Source organism: Maylandia zebra, linkage group LG5 (assembly GCF_041146795.1).
Source record: "Maylandia zebra isolate NMK-2024a linkage group LG5, Mzebra_GT3a, whole genome shotgun sequence".
In the NCBI taxonomy this organism is placed as follows: Eukaryota; Metazoa; Chordata; class Actinopteri; order Cichliformes; family Cichlidae; genus Maylandia; species Maylandia zebra.
This window is the reverse complement of record NC_135171.1, coordinates 16176933-16202034: the sequence shown is the minus strand read 5'-3', so window position 1 is coordinate 16202034 and position 25102 is coordinate 16176933. Positions and strand designations below refer to the sequence as shown.

The following is a 25102-nucleotide window of genomic DNA, read 5'->3' as shown; positions in this document are numbered from 1 at the left end:
CTTTCTGTGTTACATGCATACTCCTTTGTCTGAGAAAGAGGCGATTAGTCTACTGTGACTTGAGGCGAGAGGAAAAGTTAGGTCAGCTATTTGATTTAAAAAAACAAAAAAAACACTTCTAACACTGATCACACGTTTGTTCTGAGAAAGGTTGAACCACATCATGCTAACTGCTGAACTACTACGACACCTCATCTCTGTCAAGTTCCACGGAGGAAGTACCACTTCAAAGTGTCAAACCAGCGTCCCGACGCCTCCGCCACTGCAAGTTCATCCAATAAAACCCAACCGACACAAATACTGTGCCATATCTTAACTTTTATAACATATTTATAGCATTTATATCCAGGTGGCTCCTTGGTAAGATCTCTGGGAGCTTTTCATCCAAGAAAGCAAGTCCATTAGTGATATTATTTCAGCTTTGCTTTTACACGATTACACATTTGTCCTCTTGCCTCACAACAGTCACAGTGAAAGCAGCAAAAAAGTGGACATCAGACTTTGGATCTTAACTATTAGTTATTATTTTTTATATTTTCTTTTCACTCTGCACGGCGGGAACGTGACAGAGATCGCTGAGATGCTTTTAAAAAAAAGTCACAATTCACATTTCAGTACGATCGTTATTATTAATATCACACTGAGACATTTGTTGTTATTAATAGTTCCGCTTCTTCTTCTCTCTGCCGCTTATTTACATGTCGGCTGCTGCTTGGTTTACTTGGCTTCTGCTGTTTTTGTTGCTCTCTTGCTCTCCTGTTATCAACTAAATGGAATTATTACATTTAAAGGGAAGAGGAAGGTAATGAAAGCAGCAATTTTAATGTTCAAATAATATACATGGGACTAACGAGGAGAGTATCTGCAATTGAAACAAAACCAGGGAAAAGATACAACATGTCCTCTTACCATACTATACGACCTTTATTTAAACCAGGGTTCACAAAGTGCTGTACATATACAAATAGCATAAACTAAAACTAAAATCATAATAAAAAAACCCTCTTGCTTTTTCTCACTTCCATCCTATTCTCACTCAAAACCCCCGTTAACTCAAAGGTTTTTAAAGAAAGGCTGAGGCAGTTTGGGGTTTAACCGATGCCCAGTCTGGTTGTTTTGAGAGACTGTGTGCATGTGAATGAAGTGAAAGCCGCTTGAAATTACTTCAGCAGTACCATGCGGGAGAGCAGGGTGGGGTCGTCTACTAAAAGAGACGATCATTTTCACTGTTATACTGAATGGATGACTCTCCACTGAAAGTAAGAGCAAAAATACACTGCAGAGCCACGAGCAAAAGAAGCGCTTCCTGAATATCTGCATAAAGCCATGCTAAGGTTTTATAATTATAACAGGAAGTCTGCACTGGACTACAAAGAAGTCTCTGCTGTGATGACGTTTCCCCGTTAACCCAAACCTTTTTCAGCCCTACCACCAAACAGAGAATGCTAGTGTTTGCTGTCAGCCGCTGAATCTACTGATTTAGGGAGTAATTGAGGGCAAACTACAGGTTACCGATCTAGAGAGAAGCAGAAGTGCCACACTGTCTGTAGATTTTGTGCATTATCCCTGACCCAATTCTATATATACAATATATGCATGTGTGCGTGCAAAACTGCACTTTACTGTTAAGATTTAACTGTTCCTTCTTTAGATAAATGTAAAAATACAAACTACAGTATAGACCAGTGAGTTATATGGCTTCAGTTTCTGATACAACAGTAACTATAAAACACAAATACCAGCTATTTTCTTTGTTATAGTTCAAATGAAGCGAATAAAACTGCAGATAATCGTTACAGGGTAGAATTAATACAAATCTGGCTTAAGAACTGACGTACTTTAATCTTCATGCATCATGCATAATATCATATCATAGAAATTGAGAAATCTCCAGAGAAAGCGTGTAAGTAGATAAGAGGAGATTTCTTAATAAACTACAATCTCAAGCTGAAAATGATTCTCAGTTTTTATGTTACTTTGCAAAGCTTGCTATGCAAAATAAAATAAAAAAAGATGGGCAATTTTCTCCTTTTATTAATCAGCTCGTTCGGGTTTGTCTTTTCCTGGGCTGAAGTAGGTCATAGCACCAGAAAAAAAAGCAGCTCTTTGTCCCCTCCGGCAAGACAAGGACAGAAGGAAAGGGGATGAAGAGGAGGGTTAGCGAGGTCTGCAAAGTGGGCCAGATCATTTCACTGGAAAACAATCAACTCCATCCAAGTGCCAGAAGCCACTTATAATTGTGTATTCTCATGTTAATACTACACCCGTATAAACCTGAGGAGCACTAATCCTCACATGAGTGTTGCCATTAACATTAATGGGAGCTGATCGGAGTGTCCGCACTGACCCTTTTAACCAAGCCAGATGTTGATTGTAAACAGAGCTAATGCTCAGTCCAGCTGAGACGCTCGCGCACACAAACACTTTTGCACACACTCATTTTTCCTCCACTCTCCCAACTTCCCAATTTCATCAAAAGCTTTCATTGTGGTAGCTCTATACCCCAAAGTAGGGCAGCACCGGCAGCGCGTTAATGACTATTTAAACCTGTGCCAAGGGCAGAGGAAACCTGCTAGGCACAAACACATTTCCTAATAACGCAGTGATGTCTTATCTCAGCCTGCAGCCACATCAACGTGCCACCTCTATGAAAAATGACATTTAGGAAGCAATTAGGGGAGAGGCTTAAAAGCATCTGAAAGGCCATGTGATATTCACGGGAGCTGGAGAGGCTTTAAATGGAAGCACTGGGCCACTTTTTTAACGCCAGTATAGTTACAAAAACATGGTGCTTCCTCTTACCGCGACCAAACAAAATTTCACAATTACCATCGTCTATGCAAAACTGTTACACCAGCTGTTCCCCGGCTCGCATCAAAGGAGCCGCAGCATCGCATCAACTGAGCTGTCAGTCACTGATGGACTGGCAGGGATGAGAGTCTTGCAGCAAAGTCAGCAGGGAGCATAACTCATCAGAGCTTAGCAGGGATGAGGAAGGCTGACAATGGCTTCTAGTGTATACACAAATAATGGAAACATCAGAAAAAAAGCAACAAAGACAAGAACTCGAGCAAGGAAGTCATTCGGAGAGTCAATATGGAACAAGATGTGGCAGCTTCATCATTTAGAATGACCAAAACTACAACCCACCAGGATGTCAGTCAACAGTATAGAATCATGGCTACAAGCTGAATGTGAAGCTGCCCAATAAAAAAAGTGCAGAAAAATCAGCTGACCAAAAAAAATAAAATAAAATAGTGCACATTGTGGTAACAACAGTCTGGCTTGTGGTTAGACTATAGCTCCAGAAATACTAAAGATGGAGAGGTTTCGCTTGTATCTTGTGACTCTAAATATGTTTTTTTGTTTTTAACTTGAGGGCTTTTTCTATAGTAGCTGCTTGAGTATCGGTCTGGCAGGCTGCTGTTACCGTGTGCTGAGACCATAAGAGATAACGCGACGGCTGCTGCTGCTTAGTCAGCTTCCTATTCAGAGATGTGTGTCCACACCAACGCTCTGTGATCAGTAGCGTGAATAAGTTCTGTTTTCAGTGCATATAAGTGAGTGTGTGTGTGTAAGTGCACCATATGTTTCAAAGCCCTGCAGAATCGTTATTTTTAAAAGTCAAAGAGATGGACAAACCGAGGAGGAGGTGAGCTATTCTCTCTAGCCTTTAGCTGCCACACTGAATGTCTGACTTGCATGCATGTGTCACTAGAGACTTATCATCGAGCGTGGGCAAGAGTCCCTACAGACAAGTGGTTGCAGGGGTTTTTCTGTGGTCTACTGGAAAAAAAAAAAAAAACCCAGAGGATTTTGAATAATGTGAACTTTCAAGCTTAGTCACATTTTTACACTTCACAGTACTCAGTACTGATTAAGAGCTGCACCTCAGCACAGCAATGAGCAACCATAATCAAAAACAGTAACAGAAGCAGACAAAGCTACACTGCAACTTTCCTCTTAAACTCAAAAAGTACTGAACTCACTATTTCAAATAACGCAACTTAGTGTCATCTTCTGCAGAAATCTCAATTCCTGGTAAATAACTTTCAAATTATTTTTTAAGCTGCAATGCAACATCGATGAGCAAAAAAAAAGGAAGAGCAACAACACCTTTGCCCAATAGGAAATAAATATATTGTGTCCTTGTAAAGATAATGAAGGTTTTCTTCAACAGTAAAGATAATCTGTCTTCTTTTTCTTTAAGGGATGTCAAGCATAAGGCTAAGGGGGCAGAATCAGCCCGACAAAGAGAACGCGCAAAGAAAATGTGAAATAAATCTGAGGCTTTTAGCTGTATTTCCACAAGTTTTACAGCTTTTCCTACTGATAAAGACCTCCTCCATGACCATTCACTACACCAAAGCCATCAAGTAATCAATAAACCATTAAATGAAAAAAAGGTCCCGTTTTGCCACTATCCACTATAAAAATGTATTATTTCTTCATCATGTAGAAACAGTGAGATGTATAACTAAACTTTTTTTTATATATTAATATAAAAAATATCTCAGGGAATTAATGTGTGATTAAACTTCTCTCCAAGTGCGCTGTACATCGGCTACAACAAAAAAAAATCAGTGTGACATCGCTGCTTTAAGCCTAATAACTGAATACTTAGTTACATAAAATAATTGAATATGTTTCCATGTTTTGTTTTTTGTTTTTTTTTTTACAAGTAATTGTAAATCTACATATTCTGTATCTGAATATGGTACACTTGGGAAGTGTAATTTGGCGGTCACAACGTAGACTTCCTGCCTTGCTTTCGACAGCATCAGGCTCACCCTGGCCTGAAGTCTGTCACACAGTGAAACATCTCCTCTCTTGGTGGCTGTCCTTTCCAAAATCATGGCTAGTCCAAAGATCACAAAATTTGCCTCCCGACACCTCAGAAAGATCCCCCGTTGACATATGTAGCTGTAACTGTCACACTATTCGTTCAAAGAATCTTAATAACACATCAAAGGAAAGTCAGGTCATTACGTTAGCATGAAATTCAGGTATGTACTTCCATCTATTTGCAAATTCATCTCGTTTGCTTCCCCTTACACCATCTATTGACGTATAATTGCAAAATAATTTCTTAGGTCAGACTGCACAAGATTATGCAAAAAACTACCGGGCAGGTTTCGTGATATTTCCTTCAACTGCTTTGTTGATGGCAGACAACATTAACGGCCTTCTAGCTAAATCTGGAATTAGAAATAGAACAATTGCTGGAAACGAGTGAGTGCAAAAAAGAGAAGGGGAAAGTTTCTAGCTCGTTTTGCGTCGCTGACAGAATAAAAAAGTATCACTCAGGCACACATGACATCTGTGTCGCAGTGTAACACAGAACATGCGGGGGAAAAAATGACAGATGTTCACGTGAGCGGCGTCTGATGTTTCCTTTGGTCTACAAACAATAAGCCAACCTAAATTTAGACTCTGCTGGGTATCTAGGCTACATCACATCTCATTTGGACTTTGTAAAAGAACTGCTTTGCCCACGCCCACTAGGTGAGTGACATTTCCAACACTGCAGCTGCTGCGCCGCCAGTGCTCTGAGGAATCGTTCCACTTGAAGTGATGCCGAGAAAGTGACAGCGAAACGTATTAATCTGAGTGAGAGACAAACGCAGCGGTTACTGTATTTGCAGACATAAAAAGGAAATACTGAAAGGTGCTGCGCATTAGTCAGTAAAAGGGAAGTTAACTTTTTAGGCTGTTTGACATTCATGTCGTGTTGTTGCAGGCCCAGGGCAGTGAAGCACGGAGCAACGCTCTGCAGCACTGATAGCTGAGGAGGGGAGGTCAATGAAAGTTTGCCTCAGAACATGCCACAGCACCTAGACCACAAGGACTGCACAAACAAAAGGAGATGCAAATAACACAATTACACGTCTTGCATAAGAAAAACAAAGGAGGGGGAGGAACAAAAAAAAGCTGATAATTGCAAGCGATCAAGCTTTGCGATCTGCTTTGAGCCAAATAACCTCCTCTCTTGCAAACTCAGCCAGCTTTAAACTGTCAATAGATTGGAGCCTGCAGTTTCCCATGTGGCTCACCACAGGAATGGTGGGGAGTAGGAAGAGAGAGGGTGGGGCAGTGCAGCGTTTTTAAAGAGGATAAATTTTGGCTGAGGCCCAAACCCTGCATGTGGGCCTGATTCACCCTGACATCCAGCCTGAGATCAGCAGTGCTCTGCTCTCGCGGACGCTGCGGAAGGAACACAGTGATATAACAAAAGCCCTGGGTGTGAACATGTGTGGATCACAGGAAAAAATGACTTAGGAGTAAAGACAAGCCAGTTAATTGACAGAAAAAAAAAATGAATGAAAGTGAGAAAAACAGGGCAGAGAGAGATGAGAGCAGGATGGTGAAAGGTTTCCTGGTGCTCCTGCTGGCTCAGCTCTTGAAGACGGACTCTCCTCGGGCTAAAAATACACCTAGACTTCGTTGTCCTCTTTGAGTTGTGTACTAGACAGACTGGCTCACTCAAACTCCACCGGTGGTGCTTCTTTATATCCCCTACTGCTTCTAAAGCCATTTTAAACCTTCAGCGCATCCAATTTTCATAAGCAGGTGGAGGTAAAGTTTCCTGCTGTAGCTCCATAGCTCCAGCGTGATAACAGAGATCTATCAATCGCACGGGGAGGATCTGGTGTCAACGTTTCGCTACGTATGTGTGCAACAGTTTTTACATATCTGTGCTAAAATGATGACAGAATTTACAGCCCTGTGACATGGTAATTACCCTTGGCTGGATTTTTTTACATAGCTACTTTAAGGAAAGCCCTTCGCCCGTGTAAGCTGAGAATGTATCCATAAACGCTGACTGGATATAGAGTGACTTCTTGGTACACTCCCACTACCAACGCATAAAGCAGAGATCTGGGTTTTGGCCCGAAAGGGTTACATCCAGGTGAAAACAGAAAAAAAAGGAACACCATTGTTTCATTCCTTTTTTGATATTTTATACATGCAGAACCTGAAAGATGAAGCCGTGCCTGTAACATTCTTCCCAGCAAGTCCACCTGCAGCTCTCGGAGGGTGCTAATCCCCTTTGGATGGCTTTTGCAAGGCATTCATCATCTTTGACTTCACAAAAACACACTGGTTGTGTTTTTTATAGCAACCAATGAACCTGACTCCTATGCATTTCGTGGATGTCCTGCTAAACTTAACCATGCAGTCACCGGGGAAAAACTAACAAGAAACTGCTGATCCCGATAGCCATGTGCAAGCCTCGTTACTTCTATTTAGTTTTTAATTACACTGGATGCTTTTATCTCCCTGGAGATAAATCGCAGTTCCCAAAAAAGTTGGGATGCTGTGTAAAATGTAAATAAAAACAGAATGCAATGACTTGAAAATCTCATAAGCCTCTAATTTAATCACTGTAGAACATAGAAAACATATAGTTTAAATTGAGAAAATCTTACATTAAAAAAAATGAATAAATAAAGGTCATTCTGAAATTGATGGCAGCAACACATTTAAAAAAAAATCTGGGACAGGATCATGTTTACCACCGTTTAGCATCCCATCTTTTTTTAACAACGATCTGTAAACATCTGGGAACAGAGGAGAGCAGCTGCTGAACGTTTGTGAGAGGATTGTTGTCCCATTCTTGTCTGATATAAGCTGCTCAACAGTCCTGTATCCAAATGTTTTCAGCTGGTGAAAGGTCGGGACTGCAGGCAGGCCATGTGGTTGTAATTGATCCAGTATGCTGTTCACCATTGTCTTGCTAAAATACATAAAGCCTTCCCTAAAAAAGACGTCACCTTGATGGGAGCATGTGTTGCTTTAAAATCTGTATATCCCTTTCAGCATGGATGGTGCTTTTCCAGATGTGCAAAGTGTCAATTCCACGCGCACAGATGCAGGCTTTTGAACTGAGCGTTGGTAAGAAGCTGGATGGTCTCCCTTATATTTTCCTAAAACAATTTAAAACTTCAAATCGTGTGACCACAGAACAGCTTTCTACTTTGCCTCAGCCCATTTTAAACTGCAGCGTTTCTGGATCATGTTCACATTTGGCTCCTTCTTTGCACGATAGATCTTTAACCTGCATTTGCAGATAGCATGACAAACCGTGTTCACAGACAATGATTTCTGGAAGAATTCCCAATTTTTGGCCTTGTCCCCTTGCACACAGAGATTTCTACAGATTCCCTCCAGATTTGTAAACCCCGGCCCATCAGAGAAACTCTACCTCTCTAAAATGTTTTTCTATAAGCAATCATCTGACCTGCTGCCACTTAAAATGTTCCTAAACTGTTCCTTTATGTACCTCTTACTTTCCCAGCCTCTTGCTGCTTCTTCCAGTTTTGTAAATGCACGGTTGTAAGCTTGTCAATCTAAAGTAAGTTGAGGATTGACTGGCTCATAGTGAGAATGTTAAACTACTAAAGCAAGAGAACCTAGACCCCCACCCCCACCGGCAGAAGCAACACGGGTCTCTTGGATTCGTCTGCGCGTGCTTGGCAACAATCAGCTGAATCCAACTGATCAAACAAACTGTGTTACTCTGTCAATGATCGCGTGTCACCAGAGTCTGCACTAATGGGACTGTTTCTCTCCCACCTGCTGCGGCACTTATATAATCCTGACACCCAGCAGGAGGGGCTGCATAGGTCAGTGTACCAGTGTAAAAAAAAAAAAAAAAAAGCCAAAGGGGCCGCGGTTTGATTCACGCATTCATCCCAGGTGTGCGCATGAAAAAGTTCCGGCAGTCCTGCACGACTCCGTCACCCATTGTTGAGGAGGACAGTGCAAACGTACCGTCCAGCGGACTATCTTCACGTTACCAGCTAATAAGACGACTGTTACATTCATTATCGTAGTAACGAGATGCCTCCCCGTGCCAGCAGCACGCGAGGCCCTTTTGTACATTTAACCCCGCACTTGCTCGCAGCAGAACCTGGATAACTCAGCCCACCTGGCAACGGGGAACACTTGCGACTTAAACAAGCCAACTACATCTACTGACCACCTGCGGAAAAAGCCCCCCTCCTCTTCGTCGTCGGGCTGGTCAGCCCTCCAGCGCTAGCATTGTGTGTTTACGCTAAAAGCACACACTCTGCTTTAATGTTGCCTCCGCGGCGAACGAACTTACCTAAATCATCCATGTTGGCCGGAAATGGTTCCAGTGCCGAGAACCGGATCGGTCCTCCTCTCCGACGATCGCAGCTGGACTGGAAGCCTCTAAATCGCCAAATCCCCGCTCTTACTGGACGCAGGGAAGTTTTCAAGTCCCCCTCCTGCTGCTGCTGCTCCTGCTCCAGTCGACGCGTCTTAAACACACTCACAGACACACACATACCCAGCTGCCCCCAGCAGTCCACATCCAGCCAGCCCACCCCCCCAGCCTACAAGCCACAACACGCAGGGACCAGCGACATCTAGCGGCGGAGAGTGGTGTTGAAGGGACGCTACAGTAAAACTATATGGGACCCTAATAAGTCATATTGTTCCAGAGTTTCAATACTTTATGTAGTATAAAGGTATTAGATTTTATACATTCATAGAAGATTTAAATGTAGCTTTTTACATTTCTTTTGTTATTAATGTATTTTTTTATGTCAGCTAAATTTAGTTAATTCAATCTTTAATGTCGTACATTCTTGCTGATAGCAGTGTTTACAGTTAGCAGAGCAAGCTCACAATAAAACAGGGAAAAATTATAAAATTAAAATTACTAACCGGGCAAGCTAGAGATCCTCCTCAGCCTCACAATGCAAGGAGAGAGAAAGAGGAAGCTGACCGAGGTCTCTGGGGAAAATAAAACAGGGAGAGAGTCAGACATGTCAAAATAAATAAAATAATTAAATGGCTGAATGACTTAAATGAGGTGAGGCAATAAACGTGTTTTTTAAGACCACCTGTAGAACATAATAAGGTGGGCTCAGGTTTTGAGGACTCTGGGTGTGCAGCAGGTACTCTTTCTTGTGGAGAGGTTTTGTCAGAGTTGTTCATCTCCAAAGGAAGTAGGAGATGTGAAGGTGAGGAAGGAAAACGACAACCACAAGCCAGTGTTCCTCCTTTAAGAGTTTGGAATGACGAGGACTGTAGATTTTATTATTGATGATTTTATTATGTCTGCTTGCATGTTATATGCACTACTGTAAGTAGTTAGTCAAAATGCCTGTGTCTTCTGGGATTACATACGGACAGTGAAATAAGTTTTGACTCTATTTATTTATTTTTATAACTAAAAAACAGTAAAATTATAAAAGAAGAAATGTAGCTGTAATGTCGTGTAAAGAGTAATGTGCTAAAAGGCAACATCATTTTTAAATGGCCACATGGTGGCAGTAGCTTCACATTATCAGACCTTCATTAACTGGTCTCTGGCCTAAGCCCCACTATACACCCCCATGCCTCATTGATGCATACAAAAAATGACTCAAAGCAGCTTCTCAGCAGAGAAAGAGACTAATTGTGAGAAAAGATGGGAAAATATGGAGTATTTTAAATGGTAATTTATGGCTGGTGACTAAAGAGAAGCTTGCATGTAGAAGGAGACGACTGACAGAAGGTTTTTAGTAGTTATTAGGGATACTATGTTGCTATTTACATGCACTGCTACTGAGCTCTTGACGGTTATTTTTAAAGCCAGTTTCAGAAAACACGAGTTCCTGATTTCAGGATAAAGTGCTAGAGGGCTTAAGAAAACATTTCTTATAAATAACGAACTGATAACTTGTCACATGTGACGTTTGTGTTCTGTTACTTTGAAGAAAAGTCCATCTTAAAAGAAAAACACGTGAGAGAAGACTTTTTCTTGTGCGTTAACAAAGATTTTACCCTTACACTAGAAAACGAGGAGATAACTCAGACCACAGTCATTATCTGCACAGCTTAAGTCAGCTTTCTTTGAGCAGACGCACTCAGCACAAATCGACAGTTCTCACAGAAAATCCATCCATTATTTCTCAGAGGTGGAAATAGACTAAATGCCATTTAGGCACAGTGTTAAATCTCAATATAAACCTCTGTGAGAGAGTGTTAATTGCACCCTCAGCACACACTAAAACGCTTCCCCTGATAAATGATTGGTGTAACTTTCCTTTAATATTCCTGCAGGGAGTTACAGAATTACACTGTGTGTGTTCAGCAGTGAGATGATGGCTGGTTTTCATGGATTTTATGTCACGTGAACGTGCTGTTATTTTTCTTCTTTTAATCTTACTTCATGTAAGACAAAGGTTTGCTTTTGTTACCTGAGAGTTCAGAGTTAACGGGCCTGTAAAACCTGATTATGTATATTTTAGCATCATACTGTGTGTCATTCAGAATGACAATGTTTTCATAGTGGTGAAAGCAATCGGGACGCCCATTGCATGAACTAGGGGTGTGCAACTGTTGCAGTGTGTACTTGTGCTTTGAGAGGGAGTTTTACAGTGAATAACCACAGGCAGGAATGATTTTGTGTGTCGTTCAGTGATGCATGTGGATAATCTCAGTCTCTCACTGAATGTGGTCCTGTGACTGGCCAGCATGTTATGGAGTGGGTGGGAGGTTTGGTCCAGCATTGACCTTATCTTGATGAACATCCACCTCTCTCATACCACCTTAGGGCGAGCACAGCTCCATCCCCACAACGTAACTGGCCTTACAGATCAGTTTATTGAGTCCGTTGATCTTGATCAATAGTACTCTGGGCTTTCCAAGGTCTTTCAAAGTTTTTCTCTGTACTTTAGCTGCTTTTTCACTTATTTCCAGTCCAGTCCTTGTACCTGACCATTTTCAGAGGAACTGTTAGTATACATTATTGTTATTTTGTTAGCGACTTAAAAGTGACCTGTGAATCATTCAAGCTTAAAGCTACAGCTAACTCAAAGAATGAACCAGTGTTGTATCTACACATAACAGACAATTAGCAATGAAACAAATGCCATTGAATGATTTGTTATCATTTGTTACAAATTTGGCCAAAAATGCCAAAAAAACAGTTTAACAGGCATTTGATTCTTAAAGAGCTATTAGCTGAAAACTTTGCATATCTCAGCATAGTGTGCAGTGTGTCTTTAAAAATATACTACAACTACTACTAATAATAATAATAAGAAGGTGTAGTGGACAGCTTTGTTGCAGGCTACGAGCAAAACCATCTGCAGCCTAACATGGCAAAGACTAAGAAACTGGTTGTGGGCATGAGGAGGACAGGAACACAGTGGCCCCTGCTTCCATCCATATGTATTAAAAACACCTCAATGTTCACACTGACAAAAAGTTCATTAAAAGCTCTCTACAAAAAGTACTGAAGCCTTGAGGTCCTTTTGCATCTGCCAGACGATGCTCAGGATATTTTATGGGTCTGTGGTGGCCAGTCAGTGCCATCCACTATGCTGCAGTGTGTGGAGGCAGCAATCAATAGACTGAACAAACTGATCTGCAAGGCCAATGACACTGTGTGCGCGGAACCCGATTAACTGACAAAGGTTTCAGAAAAGAGGATGCTGCCCACGTTAAAGTCAGTATTGGACAACTCTTCACACCCTCTCCATCCTGTGATGGATCGCTACAGCAGCGCATTCAGTAAAAGAGATACGGGAAATCATCGCTACCTTTGGCCATGAAAGTTTACAACTCCTTGTTATGACACCTGGACTATTTTCAAATTTATATCTTGTCTGTAGGGTACATACTAGTGTTTTCATTTTGGAATATTTCCTTTAAATTTCAGATTTCACTCCAAGTGCTGTAGTTTTACTTCTTTTTTATGTCTTGATGCATGCTCAATCATCCAGGTAAGTAAACCCTAAAAGGTTGATTCTGCTCATCTGGATGTAACATTTTCAATGGGAGGAATATTTCGTCACTCATTCAAGTGACTTCTTCAGTCTCAGCTGACTGCAGGTTTCCCCAACCTTATACCTGAAACCAGCCCACTGAATGAACTGAGGTCAGTTCCTTGATCATTAATATGCAAATTGTCATGACCACTGATCAGCAGCTACTGATCAAAACCCATTGATCAAAGACCAAATATTTTTTATGCTTTCTATCTTTCATCTTTATATTTTCAGTGAGCATCTCTAACAACATTGTCTCAGTGGATTAAAAAAAGTATTCTGACTCCAATGACAATGATCACAAACACACCGCCTATGCAGCAAAAGCATATCTGGCCAAGAAAAAAACAAAAAACAAAAAACACACACAATGAAACAGTATCAGTCATGGCCCCCAGAGCCCAGACCTCATCATTTTTGAAGCAGTGTGGCATCATCTTGTCAGTGAAGAGAACAAAAGGCATCCAACTTCCAAAGAAGAGCTTTGGATGTCGTTCTAGAAGCCCGGAGAACTATTCCCGAAGACTACTTAAAGAAATGACGAGAAAGCCTGTCTAAGAGAACTCAGGCCGTGTTGAAGAATAAAGTTGAACACATTAAATATTCACTTTCAAACTCAGTAAAATTGTACAAACTCTTTTTTAAAAAAGTACTTTCATAGAGTATTTCCATTTGTTTGCACACATTGTAAGAAAACATTACACCTATTTTCTATGAAAATGTACAGAAATGAGGCGTGGCTCAAGACTTTTGCCCACCAGTTTACATGTTAAACACAGTAACATGGGGTGATTTTTCTGGGCAGTCCTAAAACTACTGTCAGTCTCTCTGGCTCTGTCTTGCTCTCCATGCTGTCATGAGGGATACACTTGGCTGTTCAAACTCCAGCCTCTTCAGTATGTTCAGCAGCAGCCTGGTAACCTTTGTTTCTCATTTGTCCCTGGACCTGAGCAGCAAACACTCAGTCTTAGAGCTAGGTAGGATCTGCAAATTTAGGTGACAGTGATTTTGTCAGTAGTAATTTCTACCAGACAAAACTAAAAATTGAAAGAGAAATGCACGTTTTCCCTTCACTGACCACATGCTGCACTTGCAGACAGTTAAAACTGGAGCTGAAATAGCCAAGCCGATCCAAACACTCATCCCTCCCCACTCCCCACGTGTCTCGTCTCATCCACAGTATGAAGTATCCACGGTACTCCTGCCTGATGCTGTCAGAACTGGCTCCTCCCTGCCCTTAACACTTCAACTGGAACAATCAAGGATTTACACCCCCTGCTTAACCCTGCCAAGGTCTCAAGTCGGGTAAGGCGACGGTGGTGCGGATCACTCGATGGCATCCTTTTGTGAGCAACCTCCCCCCCAACTCCTCAGTATAGCATTACCCTCTTTACATCACCACAACACTAAAATAACAACAGGGCTTTGTCTTAGTAAAGCCCTTTGTTTCAGTAGCCAAACATTTCCATGCACATCCAACACACACCCAACTTTTTGCGCACACACAGACACTGATGCAGGCATGTTTTGGATTCTACAGGCTCACCAGCTGCACATGCTCGCTATTCTTAAGTACTCAGATGCACTACCTAACATGGATTTTAAGGAGTATCTGGTATAGTCATCTGTTCAGGCAGTAATTGTATGATCCTTGAATAGGTAATGACAATTCACTGGAAATCAGGCTTTATCGAGTCTGTACCATCTTCCCCACACTGGCATTCAATAATCTGAGCAAAAACAGCAGAATCATAGCTCTCGTAGCTTTAAAAATCTTTATTAGACTGTCAAGCAAAGACCTAACAAGTGGCTATGGTAAAAACAGGCATGTGGTTATTAGTATAGAAAATGATAAGGAAAAATAATTTAATCAGTCTCAGGTGAATGTGGGGGATATGCTGTGGATAAAGCAGAAAAAGAGCACGACACTTGATGATGTTTGATGCTGTAAACTTCCCATTTTTACAGGCTGGAAAAAGACTATTTGTCAGGATCCTCCCCCTGCTCTCGAGTGAGGACAATACAGAAGCAATGGTGTCATAAAAGCTGAGTAAATAGTCCACATTTCCTTTATGTGCAGTGAGTCAGTTTCAAGTCGTAGCTGGGTACACAAACTGACTTTCTACTTCTCGAATGCATTTAAATGAAGGTTCACTCCTGGTCCTTCTCCTCTCCATGAGTAATGATGTGAACCAGGTTTTTGTAGTCCAGGTTTCCAGCCACATCTGGGGGGAAGGCAGCAAACATCTGCTCCATCTAAGCAACAGAAAGGGAGACATTAACACCACTTTTATCAGATGTTATCCCCACACAGCCCATAACCCAGTGTGCATAAAAAGGGTTTTAAGATGATTCACTCAGGGGTTTTTGTTTTTTTGCATGAAAATGTGTCTGACGTGGACGCAGGTGGTCGTCATGATGACGTTCATCCTTGTATTTTTTTTTTTCCAATTCAACTCACCCACACTCACAAAACTGTTATAATGATGATAATTAGCATGGGCTGGGGGACTGCAATGTACCTCTTCAGCTGAGAATCTGTCGGCTTGTGTCGTTAGCATCTGTGTCACGCTGGAGAGGAGAAAAAAAGGTAGGGGGAAAAAAAACGCTGTAGAGATGACGAGACTTCTTTTCACAAGTGAATGAACTGTACAGGTCACAATGGTTTTTAATCATTGTGGAGCTGAGCTGTGTGAGGATGAATGACTGCAGTCAGACTGAGTCAAACTGTGAGCGGCAGCTTGCTCACTTGCAATAAATTTGCATATGCAAGCTGATGCCGCGTGACAAATGTGAGAAGCCACTTACTAGTCCTTCCTCAGGACCCCTTTACCCTCAGGGTCAAAGACTTTAAAAGCATTGAGGATGGTCTCTTCCGGATCGGCACCTGGGAACATCAAAACAGCACTGAGATACATTCGCATCAATGCTGTGTTCATGACTTAGATGTAGTTTTTACTGGCCGGCCAGTTTTTACCTTTCAGCTTCTCACCGAACATGGTGAGGAAGACGGTGAAGTTGATTGGGCCAGGAGCTTCTTTGAGCATGTCGTCGATCTCTTCTTGTTTCACATTCAGACGTCCTGCAGCACCAAAGAGTCAATGTAAACGCACGGCATGAGCGAAGATGAACACTTTGAGTGTTTCTTTGAATGGTGTCCACATACCTAAAGCAGCAAAAGTGTCCCTCAGATCGTTCTTGTCGATGAAGCCGTCTCTGTTCTGGTCCATGATGGTGAAGGCCTGAGATCAGAGCACAGGAAAAAAAAAAGCATCCAGAGTCACATCAAACAGTTTTATTTTTTTGGGTTCTCTTAAATTTTTGGTAGGCCATCTTTATATATGAACACTGTTTAGTATTTATAACGCGTTACCCTCCCCCCTCCCCTTGGATTTAGTCTGGCATCCTGGGCATGCCCTGCAGTTCATCTGCAGCCTAATCACTGATGACAAAGTCTGGATGTCTGGGCACCACTGTCCCTCATACCAGCATACCGCAAGCCTTACTGCTGTCAAGCCAGCAAGCGGGCAAACAGACAGGTGCGCATACTGCCACAATGAACAATGCAAGTAGAAAGACAAAGAAAGAAAGTGGAGACCTTTCTGTGTAATGCGTTGTGCAGTTTATTTTTTAATGCAGAAATGCCTGAACCTTGGTGAGCCGACTCGCATATTAATTCACCCGTTGCGATATTTCTCGGCAGTTCTCTGCCAAACGGAAATCCGTGAAATAGAAAGTGGTTTCAGCAGCATTCACCTCTTTGAATTCCTGGATCTGGGCCTGCTCAAACATGGAGAACACATTGGAGTTGGCTCCCTCTGCTGCCCTCTTCTTGGCTTTCTTGGGGGCCTTTTTTTAGCACAAAGACAGGAGAGGTGAAGCAGAAACTACACGTTTGTTCAGATAAAACTGCATGTCAGAAGAGATGAATAAATAGGATTAAGCATCTTTGTAAGAAAAAGCAGTTTAAACAGCAAAACAGCTGCTGACAAACAATTAAATAAAAGTTATGTCATCTTTTCATCCCCCCCGCAAAAATGCTAAATATTTGTGCTTTTAAATGATATGCAGGTGAAAAACTGTTACTTATCTCATCAAAACAATTGCAGCATCCTCAAAGCCATAAGACACACCTCCCAACAAACACTGCACACACACACACACACACACACACACACACACACACACACAGTACACAGACTTACCATGGCTGAGCAGCTGGGAGGTCAGACCAACAATGATGCCAGTGAACAATAGGGAGGCTGTGGGTGGCCTTTTGTAGCCCTCCGCCCTCCGCTCCAGTGGATGATATTTATAAACTATGCCCTCTTTAGGAAGTGACAGGTAAATGATGCTTCATACAGCATATACAGTATCGCATGCTCACACACTCTCATACATAGCCGCTCACCCTGTGGAGTCCTGATTGGCATTCGACAAAGAGAGTGGAATAACTGGTCTAGAATATCAAGAGCAGACTGAAGGTGAAAGCACTTAATCACTTTAAACAAGATTCTATCCACAGGGCATCGTCTTGTCTGTACGAACTACTGACTGCAATTGTTGTAAGTGAATGAGAGTGCTGTATAGTAAAAACAAAAGCAAGAGTGTGATCTGTCAATCTGTTGGTCCATAGTCTTTCCATAGACAGCATTATTTATAAAAGCAAAATGAAAGGAGAACATTGGACTAGCCTACCTAACTCGACCTCTGTGACACACCGATCTTTATGATAGCCACAGGTTAATCAAAAATGCATAAGTGATATGATTAGAGGTTTGTGTGACCGATAAACTTCTGCCCGCCTCTTTTGCAGTAGCACTGACAGGCTTGTGAGCCTTTACATTCAAAAAGTATTTAAGTACTGCAGAGAAATAAGAACATACTTCTTAAGATATACAATATAAACTGTATTTACCCAGTGGGAATGAATATAAAACAAATCAATTTGAGAATTTGAAATACCCAAAAGATGTAGAACTAAAACCTGATCTGTGAAAGATTACGTCAGTGTATTAGAGCAAAGCATTTGCAGATTGAATTCACTGTCTCTTTCTAACTCTGATCTGTGTGCCAATCATTTCTTGTTCCCCATCTGATTAAACGCATGAGAGTGCCTGAAAAAGCACCAGCTCATTATGTGTTATTTACTGACCTGTCAGGTCTTTGTTAGCGCCAACCTTTCTAACATGCTTCTTCACATAATATCTTTGGCTCTGCTTACCTTGGCCAGACAAAGCAGTGCATTACAGCATTGCTCTTACATTAAATCACTTAATTTATTCTATCAAGGTAATTCAAATTGATGATATTTATGGCAAAATGTCAGATTTTCAGGTTGTTTAGTGGGTTCTGGGTCCCTACAAATGGTTAACTTAATTTAATAGATAGATAGGAATTGAAAGAAGCCAGAGCATCAAGTGGCATCTTCAGTCTTCTTCACACTGTTGAGATTCATCACAGGGATTGCGGTACTAAGCTCATGGATGTCAACAGCTCTAGGTGAGACATACTGCGTGAGACACTGAACACGTCCTTACAATGTGTCTCTCAGCACCATTAACAAATCATCCCCCATCACTCGGGGCTCCCAGGTCAAGAAAAGTGACAGCGCGTGAAAATGAGCTGAATGAGCCGAGGTTGGGAGGTGAGTGGTCTAAATAAACTTAAAGCCTCCTCGCACTCGATCGTCTTACTGCTAAATAAATTGCGATGGACGAACCAACAGCAGATGCCGTCTGTGTTGTCTCGCAGCGTGTACAGCGTGCATGCAGAGGACACAATTAGACGAGTTATTGTTAACCCAGGACGCAGATGCTATTGTTAAAAAAAAAAAAAAAAAAAAAAAAAAAAGGCTTCTTCTTCAGTTCCTCTCAGATCAAGCAGCCGCTGCAGCTACTGTGACTGGAATGGCAGGCTGAGCGCTGGGATCAGACACCTATAAATAGACGAAACCTTCTCCAACACAATGGATGTGGACAAATGGCCGTGTCACTGGCCGTCTTGAAACAGAGAGGGTAAATGCTTCAGAGGTGACTGTTTTATGATGCTTATCCACTCAGAGATAAGTTTAAATGTCTTTGTAAAGAGACACACAAGCACAACAGAAGGAGGCACAATCGAAGTGAAATGCAATGATTATAATATTTAATACTCTGTGACAAAATCTCTACAGGGAACGCTAATTAAACATTTGTTAGCAGACATCAATATCATATCCAGCGTTACAGCATTATGATTAAAGATCATGTGAATGAGAATACAAATTTAAAAGAATCTAAAAATAAAATCAAATACGATGGATAACCCTTTTGTACAGAGTCCTATAGAGAGAAGAAGACATGTGCAATTTAAAGCATTTGGTGCTTTGTTTTTGTTGTTGTTGAACATTGAGACCAACGAATCGGCTGTATTGGCTTTAAAATACATTCAGGAAGATTTTAACCATCTTAAAAATAATCATAGGGGACTTAAAGGCGAAGAAATCCTCCTAGTGAGCGCCTAACTGTTGACAGGCAAACTGGGCAAGTTAAAGTTTGGCATCTCGTTTGTTTACATTCAAAAAAATACTGCTAAAATCCACAAAATATTCTATTTCTATACATCAGATCATGATGTACAGAAATGCATCCATCTTAGCCACGTGAACCGAATGAGCGTAGATGGATTTTAGCATTTGTTGTGATTGGACTGGATGTTTTAACTTGCCAAGAATTCCTTAAAGAAAGAAAAAAAAAAAGTTATATAATATAGTTGTGTGAATTTACTGTGCAAATACATGAGAGTTTAAAGATAGAAAGTGTTAGTCACGTGCTTTGTTTTTAAAAATGTAGATTAAAAATATAACCCAAATGAGGCAGAAGCAGAAGACAACACCCCGTTTCATTTTCGAGATATATATATATCCATGCCATTAACGGATCAGGGAAAAGAAAAACAAAACAAAAAGATTTTTTCTTCATCTTCACTTTAAACAATTTTGGGTTATATACAACAGCAGGGGACATTGTACAAAAAGAAATGCTCAAGTACTATGTTTTAAGCTTCAAACATGATCTTTTTTCCCTCCCGTCGTTTAGGTCAGCACTGAGGTTTTGCCTTTGACAGATGGAAGTGCATACACAAGTTTGTTTGAGATACAATCACTCACTTGATAAAGGACGTTTGGACATTAAAAGAATACTCATCGGACATTCAAGAGGACACACTGTCACTTTTTTTTTTCCTTTAACAAAAATAGACACGGCTTATCCAGCCTTGAAATTCCTTCTTAATATATATAAAATTATGTCTCGTCTATTTACAGTCAGATAGCGTTCTGAAGATTTAGAAAGGTCCTGCTCCATTGCTGCTGGGGATTGTGGGTAGTGCAGTTTTAGTGTGTGGTTCTACAGAGTGTATTTTTTGGGAGGGATTATATATTAATTAATTTTGATTCAGTTTATTCATGCTTCAGCCGAGTCCGGTCAGCATTACTGACCAAGGACCGAGCTGAAAATGATTGTAATTAGCCAATAACGATTGTGTGTTAACATGTGAGCACAGGGCTGGAGCCAGAAGTGATACTCAGTGTCACAACAGGTGATCTGCTACACATTTGCCCTGATCTGTAGCTGCTGTAGACAGCACATGTGGAAATGAGCCACATGTGTTAATGGCATTTTGAATAAAATGACTAAATATATAGGCATCACTTGCTATGGCTGTGCTTATCCATTGTAGTTAATGCTGCTAGGGTTAAATGAAGCAAGCCAAACCCAGTAGTCTTAACTTGAGAACTCATCTCAGATTTTCTTTGTGGAAGAAGAAATTATATATAATTACTAATCCCTACTCGGAGTAGAGAACACATGCTCCAATGCATCGCAAAAAACCCTGCTCAGGTGGTTAATATGGCATTTTGTTGACCTTTATTTAAAACTATAACCTGATACTAATGACATCTCTTTATTTATCTGGTGCTCGCTACGTTCTGACAGCTACAGTTGTTTTCCTCCATGGGTTTTTCACTTTGGATATCGGGCAAAACAGATGTGTGGCAGTGTTTCATCATGAGTTGGTAACATTCTCACTGGTTCTCCGCTACATCTTCTCTCTTTTCAAACATGAACTTCTTCTTCCACAGCGGACACGAGGGTCTTTTGTCCTTCAAACAGATGACTGATCCCACACCTGTAGGGTAAAACCAACAACATGAAGTCAGGTTAATACACAGATTTTGAGTCAAAATGTACACTAACACAAGAGTTAGACTAAGGGTCCACAGCCTTGAAAGCTGGTCTTTCCATGTTAAGTACACCTGTAGTGTCATGAAAATCCACAGTATAAGCCAAAACTAAACAAATGTAAAAGACCACATGAACACTGCAAGACTATAAAGTCTGGGGAGAAATTTATACTCCTTAAAGGTCTGTAACAGTCCATCCTATAGTCATAGTATTTCACTCAAAACAAGATATCACAACCCACTACTGTCATAAAAGCAGCATAAGTGCATCACGAACCACTGAATCAACCGCCTGGATGGAAACGCCGAAGTTTTGTACTGAACCTTTTACCATACTCCAACAGTTTCCAATGTATGTCAATAAAACACAAAAATATTCAGCTAATTGCTAACAGTTACACATTAAGTTAATGTAATGCAGAATTTCTTGACAAACCTTGTTAACAGAGTTTATGGGTGTGCGTCCGGAGCCAGTATGAAGCCTTTGACGCTCTTCAAAACGTCCAGGGGATCTCTCCCTACGAACATCCATCATCCTGCCAGGGGAGCGGTCCATGCGAGGGTCGGCCATGGCCCTGCCTGGTGATCGCTCCAACCGGGGGTCTGCCATGGCTCGACCAGGCGAGCCCACTATCCGGCTTTCCAGCATTCTGCCAGGAGACTTCTCTCTCTCCAGTGGACGGCTTGGGGACTTGTCCCGCCGAAACTCTGTGCGAGCCTCTCTGTAACGGTGTGGTGTGCCTGGGTCTCCATGGACCAGAGGATTGGCTGCCAGCCTTTTAGAGATGTGCTCATTGTAGGAAGGAGGACCACGCTTGTTGGGACTGTCGGGAGGAACCAAGGTTAAAATAATGAAGAAAAAAAAAAGGGAAAAAAGGAGCATTGGGCAAATGTTGGGCAATGTTTTTATTTGTCTCAGTTCTTGGACTTAGTTTGGCACTGTGGGACTCTGGTCACTCAGCAGATTTGGTGAGATTGATGGACTTGCAATTAAGCTGATTTAATAAGCTAATATATAAATACACAGCACTGCTATTTGTAATCAGAACAGACTGATAATATAAATTCAATTTGGTTTCCTAAATAAGAGTGGATTCTGTCACTGACAACAATTACTGTAGAACAAAGCTTTGACTTGCAAAGCACAGTCAGTAAGCGTCACGATGAGTAACAGACCAGTCATAAAAGGGAAGATGTCAGTCTTTATTCAAAAATTTCCTTTCTACATTTGACACAGAACTTTAAAAAGTAATTTAGGTAAAATAAAGAATGATGACGGCAACATTTTTTAAAATCTGCTACAGATAAAAAATGAACTCTTCTTCCTGCAAAAGACAAAATGATGGCATTACTCTCCTGTTTTTTTTTTGTTTTTTTTTTTAACTAGTTCAAACATTTAAGCCAAACTTACGACCTATAGATGCCAACCTGTGCCCCTCAGTGCCAGCTAGGCCCAGTGACTCATTAACACCAGTGTACACAGAACAGAAGGATGGAGCGTGCTTAGAAATCTCCCTCTATGTACATCTCTGACCTACAAACCAGTTTCCAAATATTTGGGATGCTATGTATAAAGGTGACTGGCAGATGGTATTTAATGCTATTTGTGTGTCATTACCTGCGTCCAGAGCCATTACGCTGCAGATCTCCACCGTCTTGGCTTTGGACAAGGTTGCCCTTGCAGCAAATGACCCGAAGTTTGTTCTGATAGGATGAAGCCAGGTATATGGCTCCAGAGGAAATGGCGGGGCCAAGGTAGCGTGGGTTAGGGATATCCAGATGTGCGTATGAGTGAGGACTGGAAAAAGAGAAGAAAAATCAGCCATGGCAGAATTCGAAGTTGGAAAATAAAAAGAACTTGATAAACAATTTAAAAAAGCTGAGAACAATCTTACCCAAGAGCCGCATGTCCCTGAATCTCAATGACGTCCAGAGAGTTGAAGTAGGTCACAAATAGGTAAGGCTCTCTATAGGCTGAAATACAGAAATACAACTTGTTATTTTAAAAAACCTAAAAATCCTTAAATCACGAAAACTATTTTTGGGCTTTTTGGGCTTTATTTGAGAGAACAGTGAAGACCAGACAGGAAAGCAGGGAGAGAGTGAAGACGTGCAGCAAAAGGCCCAGAGTCAGACTCAAACCCAGGCCACTGCATTGCAGGATATGGTCACCTGCTCCACCCGGTGCCCAAAGAAACTACGCTTCTAGTAAACATGCAGATTTACACTTACCAAATGAGAGAGGCAGACGGCTCCATTTGATGTCCTCACTTCTACTTCTGCGGCCATATGCATCCACAAACACACCAAACTCTGCAAAAAATAAATACATAAACAAAATGAGTTATTTAAATTTAGCATAGAATATGTAACCAAAAAAGAAAACAATGACTTTAGAAATGCTTAGAGATCGCTTGTCAAATACAGATTCTAAGACAAACTGTTCCACAACTTTGTTTATCCACTAGTTTGGGGGTGTGTATACACATTCAACTGAGAGGGTTTGCCAGCAGAAGTAACTGTCTAACCATGGAAACAGAGCAGGTATTCATCCTTCTGTGGAGCCGTGGTGACCTGGATGATAGAGATGGGGAAGCTGTGGGAGGACGCCGCGAAGACAGCTGACGCTAGCGTCACATCGTTTTTATCCAAGAACTCTGCAGAGAGAAATCATTAGTATCATTCAGCTTGTTCAGGTGTGAATGTTGGAACCCAACAGAGACAGAAACACCCTTGAGTGGACTTTGTTGGAGCACCATCTGGTTGTAAAGAAATAATACTAAAGAAACAATAATGCTGCATTTGACAGACCTTCCAGTACATACTGCTTCATCTCAATCTCATAGAACTTGTTGGTGCCGATAATGATACTGTAGCCAGTGAAGTGAATACAGCTGCAAGGCTCTGATGTCTCAATCTCCTGCAAACACACACACAAAATTTTTTTTATTTTTTTTATTTTTTATTTTTTAAAACTCATTATTTCTAGAAGAAAAACAGAGCATCTATATTTCCTAGAAAAAAAAAAGTCCATTGTTCACAATAAAGGTCTCGTCACTGTAAGCGGTTCACTTTTAATGCTCATTCACCTTTCTGATGCAGAACTTGTTGAGGCCTTGATTATGCCGCAGGATTGTAATCTTATTGGGCATTGCAGCACAAATACAGAGCCCATTATCAATCTGTAAAGAAAGAACAATTCTGCAATCAGGCAGCACACAACACGATGCCATTACTGTGATGTTCAGCTCCTTAACTCAGACCCAATAACAGTCCACAAGGACTCTGCTCCCTGCAAGTTACAACATGACTCACCTTTCCAGAGGAGAAGAGATGGCATCCTTTGACTGTCTCAAAGATGAAGGGGTTGAGGTCAGGCTGAGCTGGGAGATGGGACTGTGACAAAGACTGTTTCACCTTCTTGATCTCTACCAGGCACAGTGCCCTCTCCTCCCCTGAATGACACATCAAACATGCCAAGTGTGAGATGATGCGCATCATCTTCTCTTTACTTCACTTTCGTTCGCTGTTACTTCAAAGCACACATTATGGCTTCTAAAAGATAACCATAATGTGATGTAATGTGTTACAATAAATGCACACTATCCAGAAGCATTATGTTACAGCTGAAACAGTGTACGAGGAAAACATAAATCTGATAATATCATAAAATAACTTCAATATAATGGCCTCCATTAACTGACCAGTGATCATCAGCAGCTTATCAAGCTCCTTCAGGATCTGGATCTGGAAGACGGAGGTCAGGCCCGGGATGTGAGTCAAAGAGTTCTTTATCACATTCAGAGCATACAAACCCTCCTCAGAACCAACCAAGACAATCTGCAAGAAAGGACGAGATCACCAGAGCTTTAAAAAAACAAAAAGAAAGAAAGAAACATCCAGCATGGTGATGTCTAACTAGAAAGCTGACCAATTAGGTTTTTAACTCTGTTTACATGTTTGTTTTTATACCTGGTCAGTGAGAGGCAGAGTGCAGTTGATGTCCAAACGGTCGTCACCCTCCAGCTTCAGCAGAGAATTGCCCAGAAGTTTCTATGGAGAGAGAGAGAGAGAGAAAGGGAGA

At 41.3% G+C, this 25102-nt stretch overlaps 3 protein-coding genes across 9 annotated transcripts in view; all 3 read right to left on the bottom strand.

Annotated features, from left to right (window-relative positions):
• Positions 1–9372, bottom strand: part of LOC101481805 (paxillin) — a 39752-nt gene extending 30380 nt beyond the window's left edge. The window contains exon 1 of one of the 2 annotated variants that reach the window (XM_076883871.1): positions 9110–9372. In XM_076883871.1, the coding sequence (XP_076739986.1) occupies positions 9110–9314 (205 nt within the window). In that variant the 5' untranslated portion in view covers positions 9315–9372. The remainder of the gene's footprint in view (positions 1–9109) is intronic. The other variant, XM_012917548.5, reaches the window with a different exon arrangement.
• Positions 9373–14552: 5180 nt separating this feature from the next.
• On the bottom strand, positions 14553–17062 carry myl2a (myosin, light chain 2a, regulatory, cardiac, slow). Its single transcript, XM_004545204.1, has 7 exons — positions 16997–17062; positions 16548–16640; positions 15958–16033; positions 15769–15873; positions 15600–15678; positions 15314–15362; positions 14553–15047 (listed from the first exon to the last, which is right to left on the bottom strand). Exons 1-7 carry the CDS (start codon positions 16997–16999, stop codon positions 14943–14945), a joined length of 510 nt encoding a protein of 169 aa, XP_004545261.1. The 5' UTR covers positions 17000–17062; the 3' UTR covers positions 14553–14942.
• A 1854-nt stretch (positions 17063–18916) lies between these two features.
• Positions 18917–25102, bottom strand: part of cita (citron rho-interacting serine/threonine kinase a) — a 41130-nt gene continuing 34944 nt past the window's right edge. For all 6 annotated transcript variants that reach the window (XM_076883868.1, XM_014408028.3, XM_076883870.1 and 3 more), the window contains 11 exons: positions 24991–25071; positions 24723–24858; positions 24334–24473; positions 24108–24200; positions 23830–23938; positions 23547–23675; positions 23251–23331; positions 22914–22992; positions 22637–22816; positions 21455–21842; positions 18917–20963 (listed from right to left, as the gene is read on the bottom strand). In XM_076883868.1, the coding sequence (XP_076739983.1) occupies positions 20940–20963; positions 21455–21842; positions 22637–22816; positions 22914–22992; positions 23251–23331; positions 23547–23675; positions 23830–23938; positions 24108–24200; positions 24334–24473; positions 24723–24858; positions 24991–25071 (1440 nt within the window). In that variant the 3' untranslated portion in view covers positions 18917–20939. The remainder of the gene's footprint in view (positions 20964–21454; positions 21843–22636; positions 22817–22913; positions 22993–23250; positions 23332–23546; positions 23676–23829; positions 23939–24107; positions 24201–24333; positions 24474–24722; positions 24859–24990; positions 25072–25102) is intronic.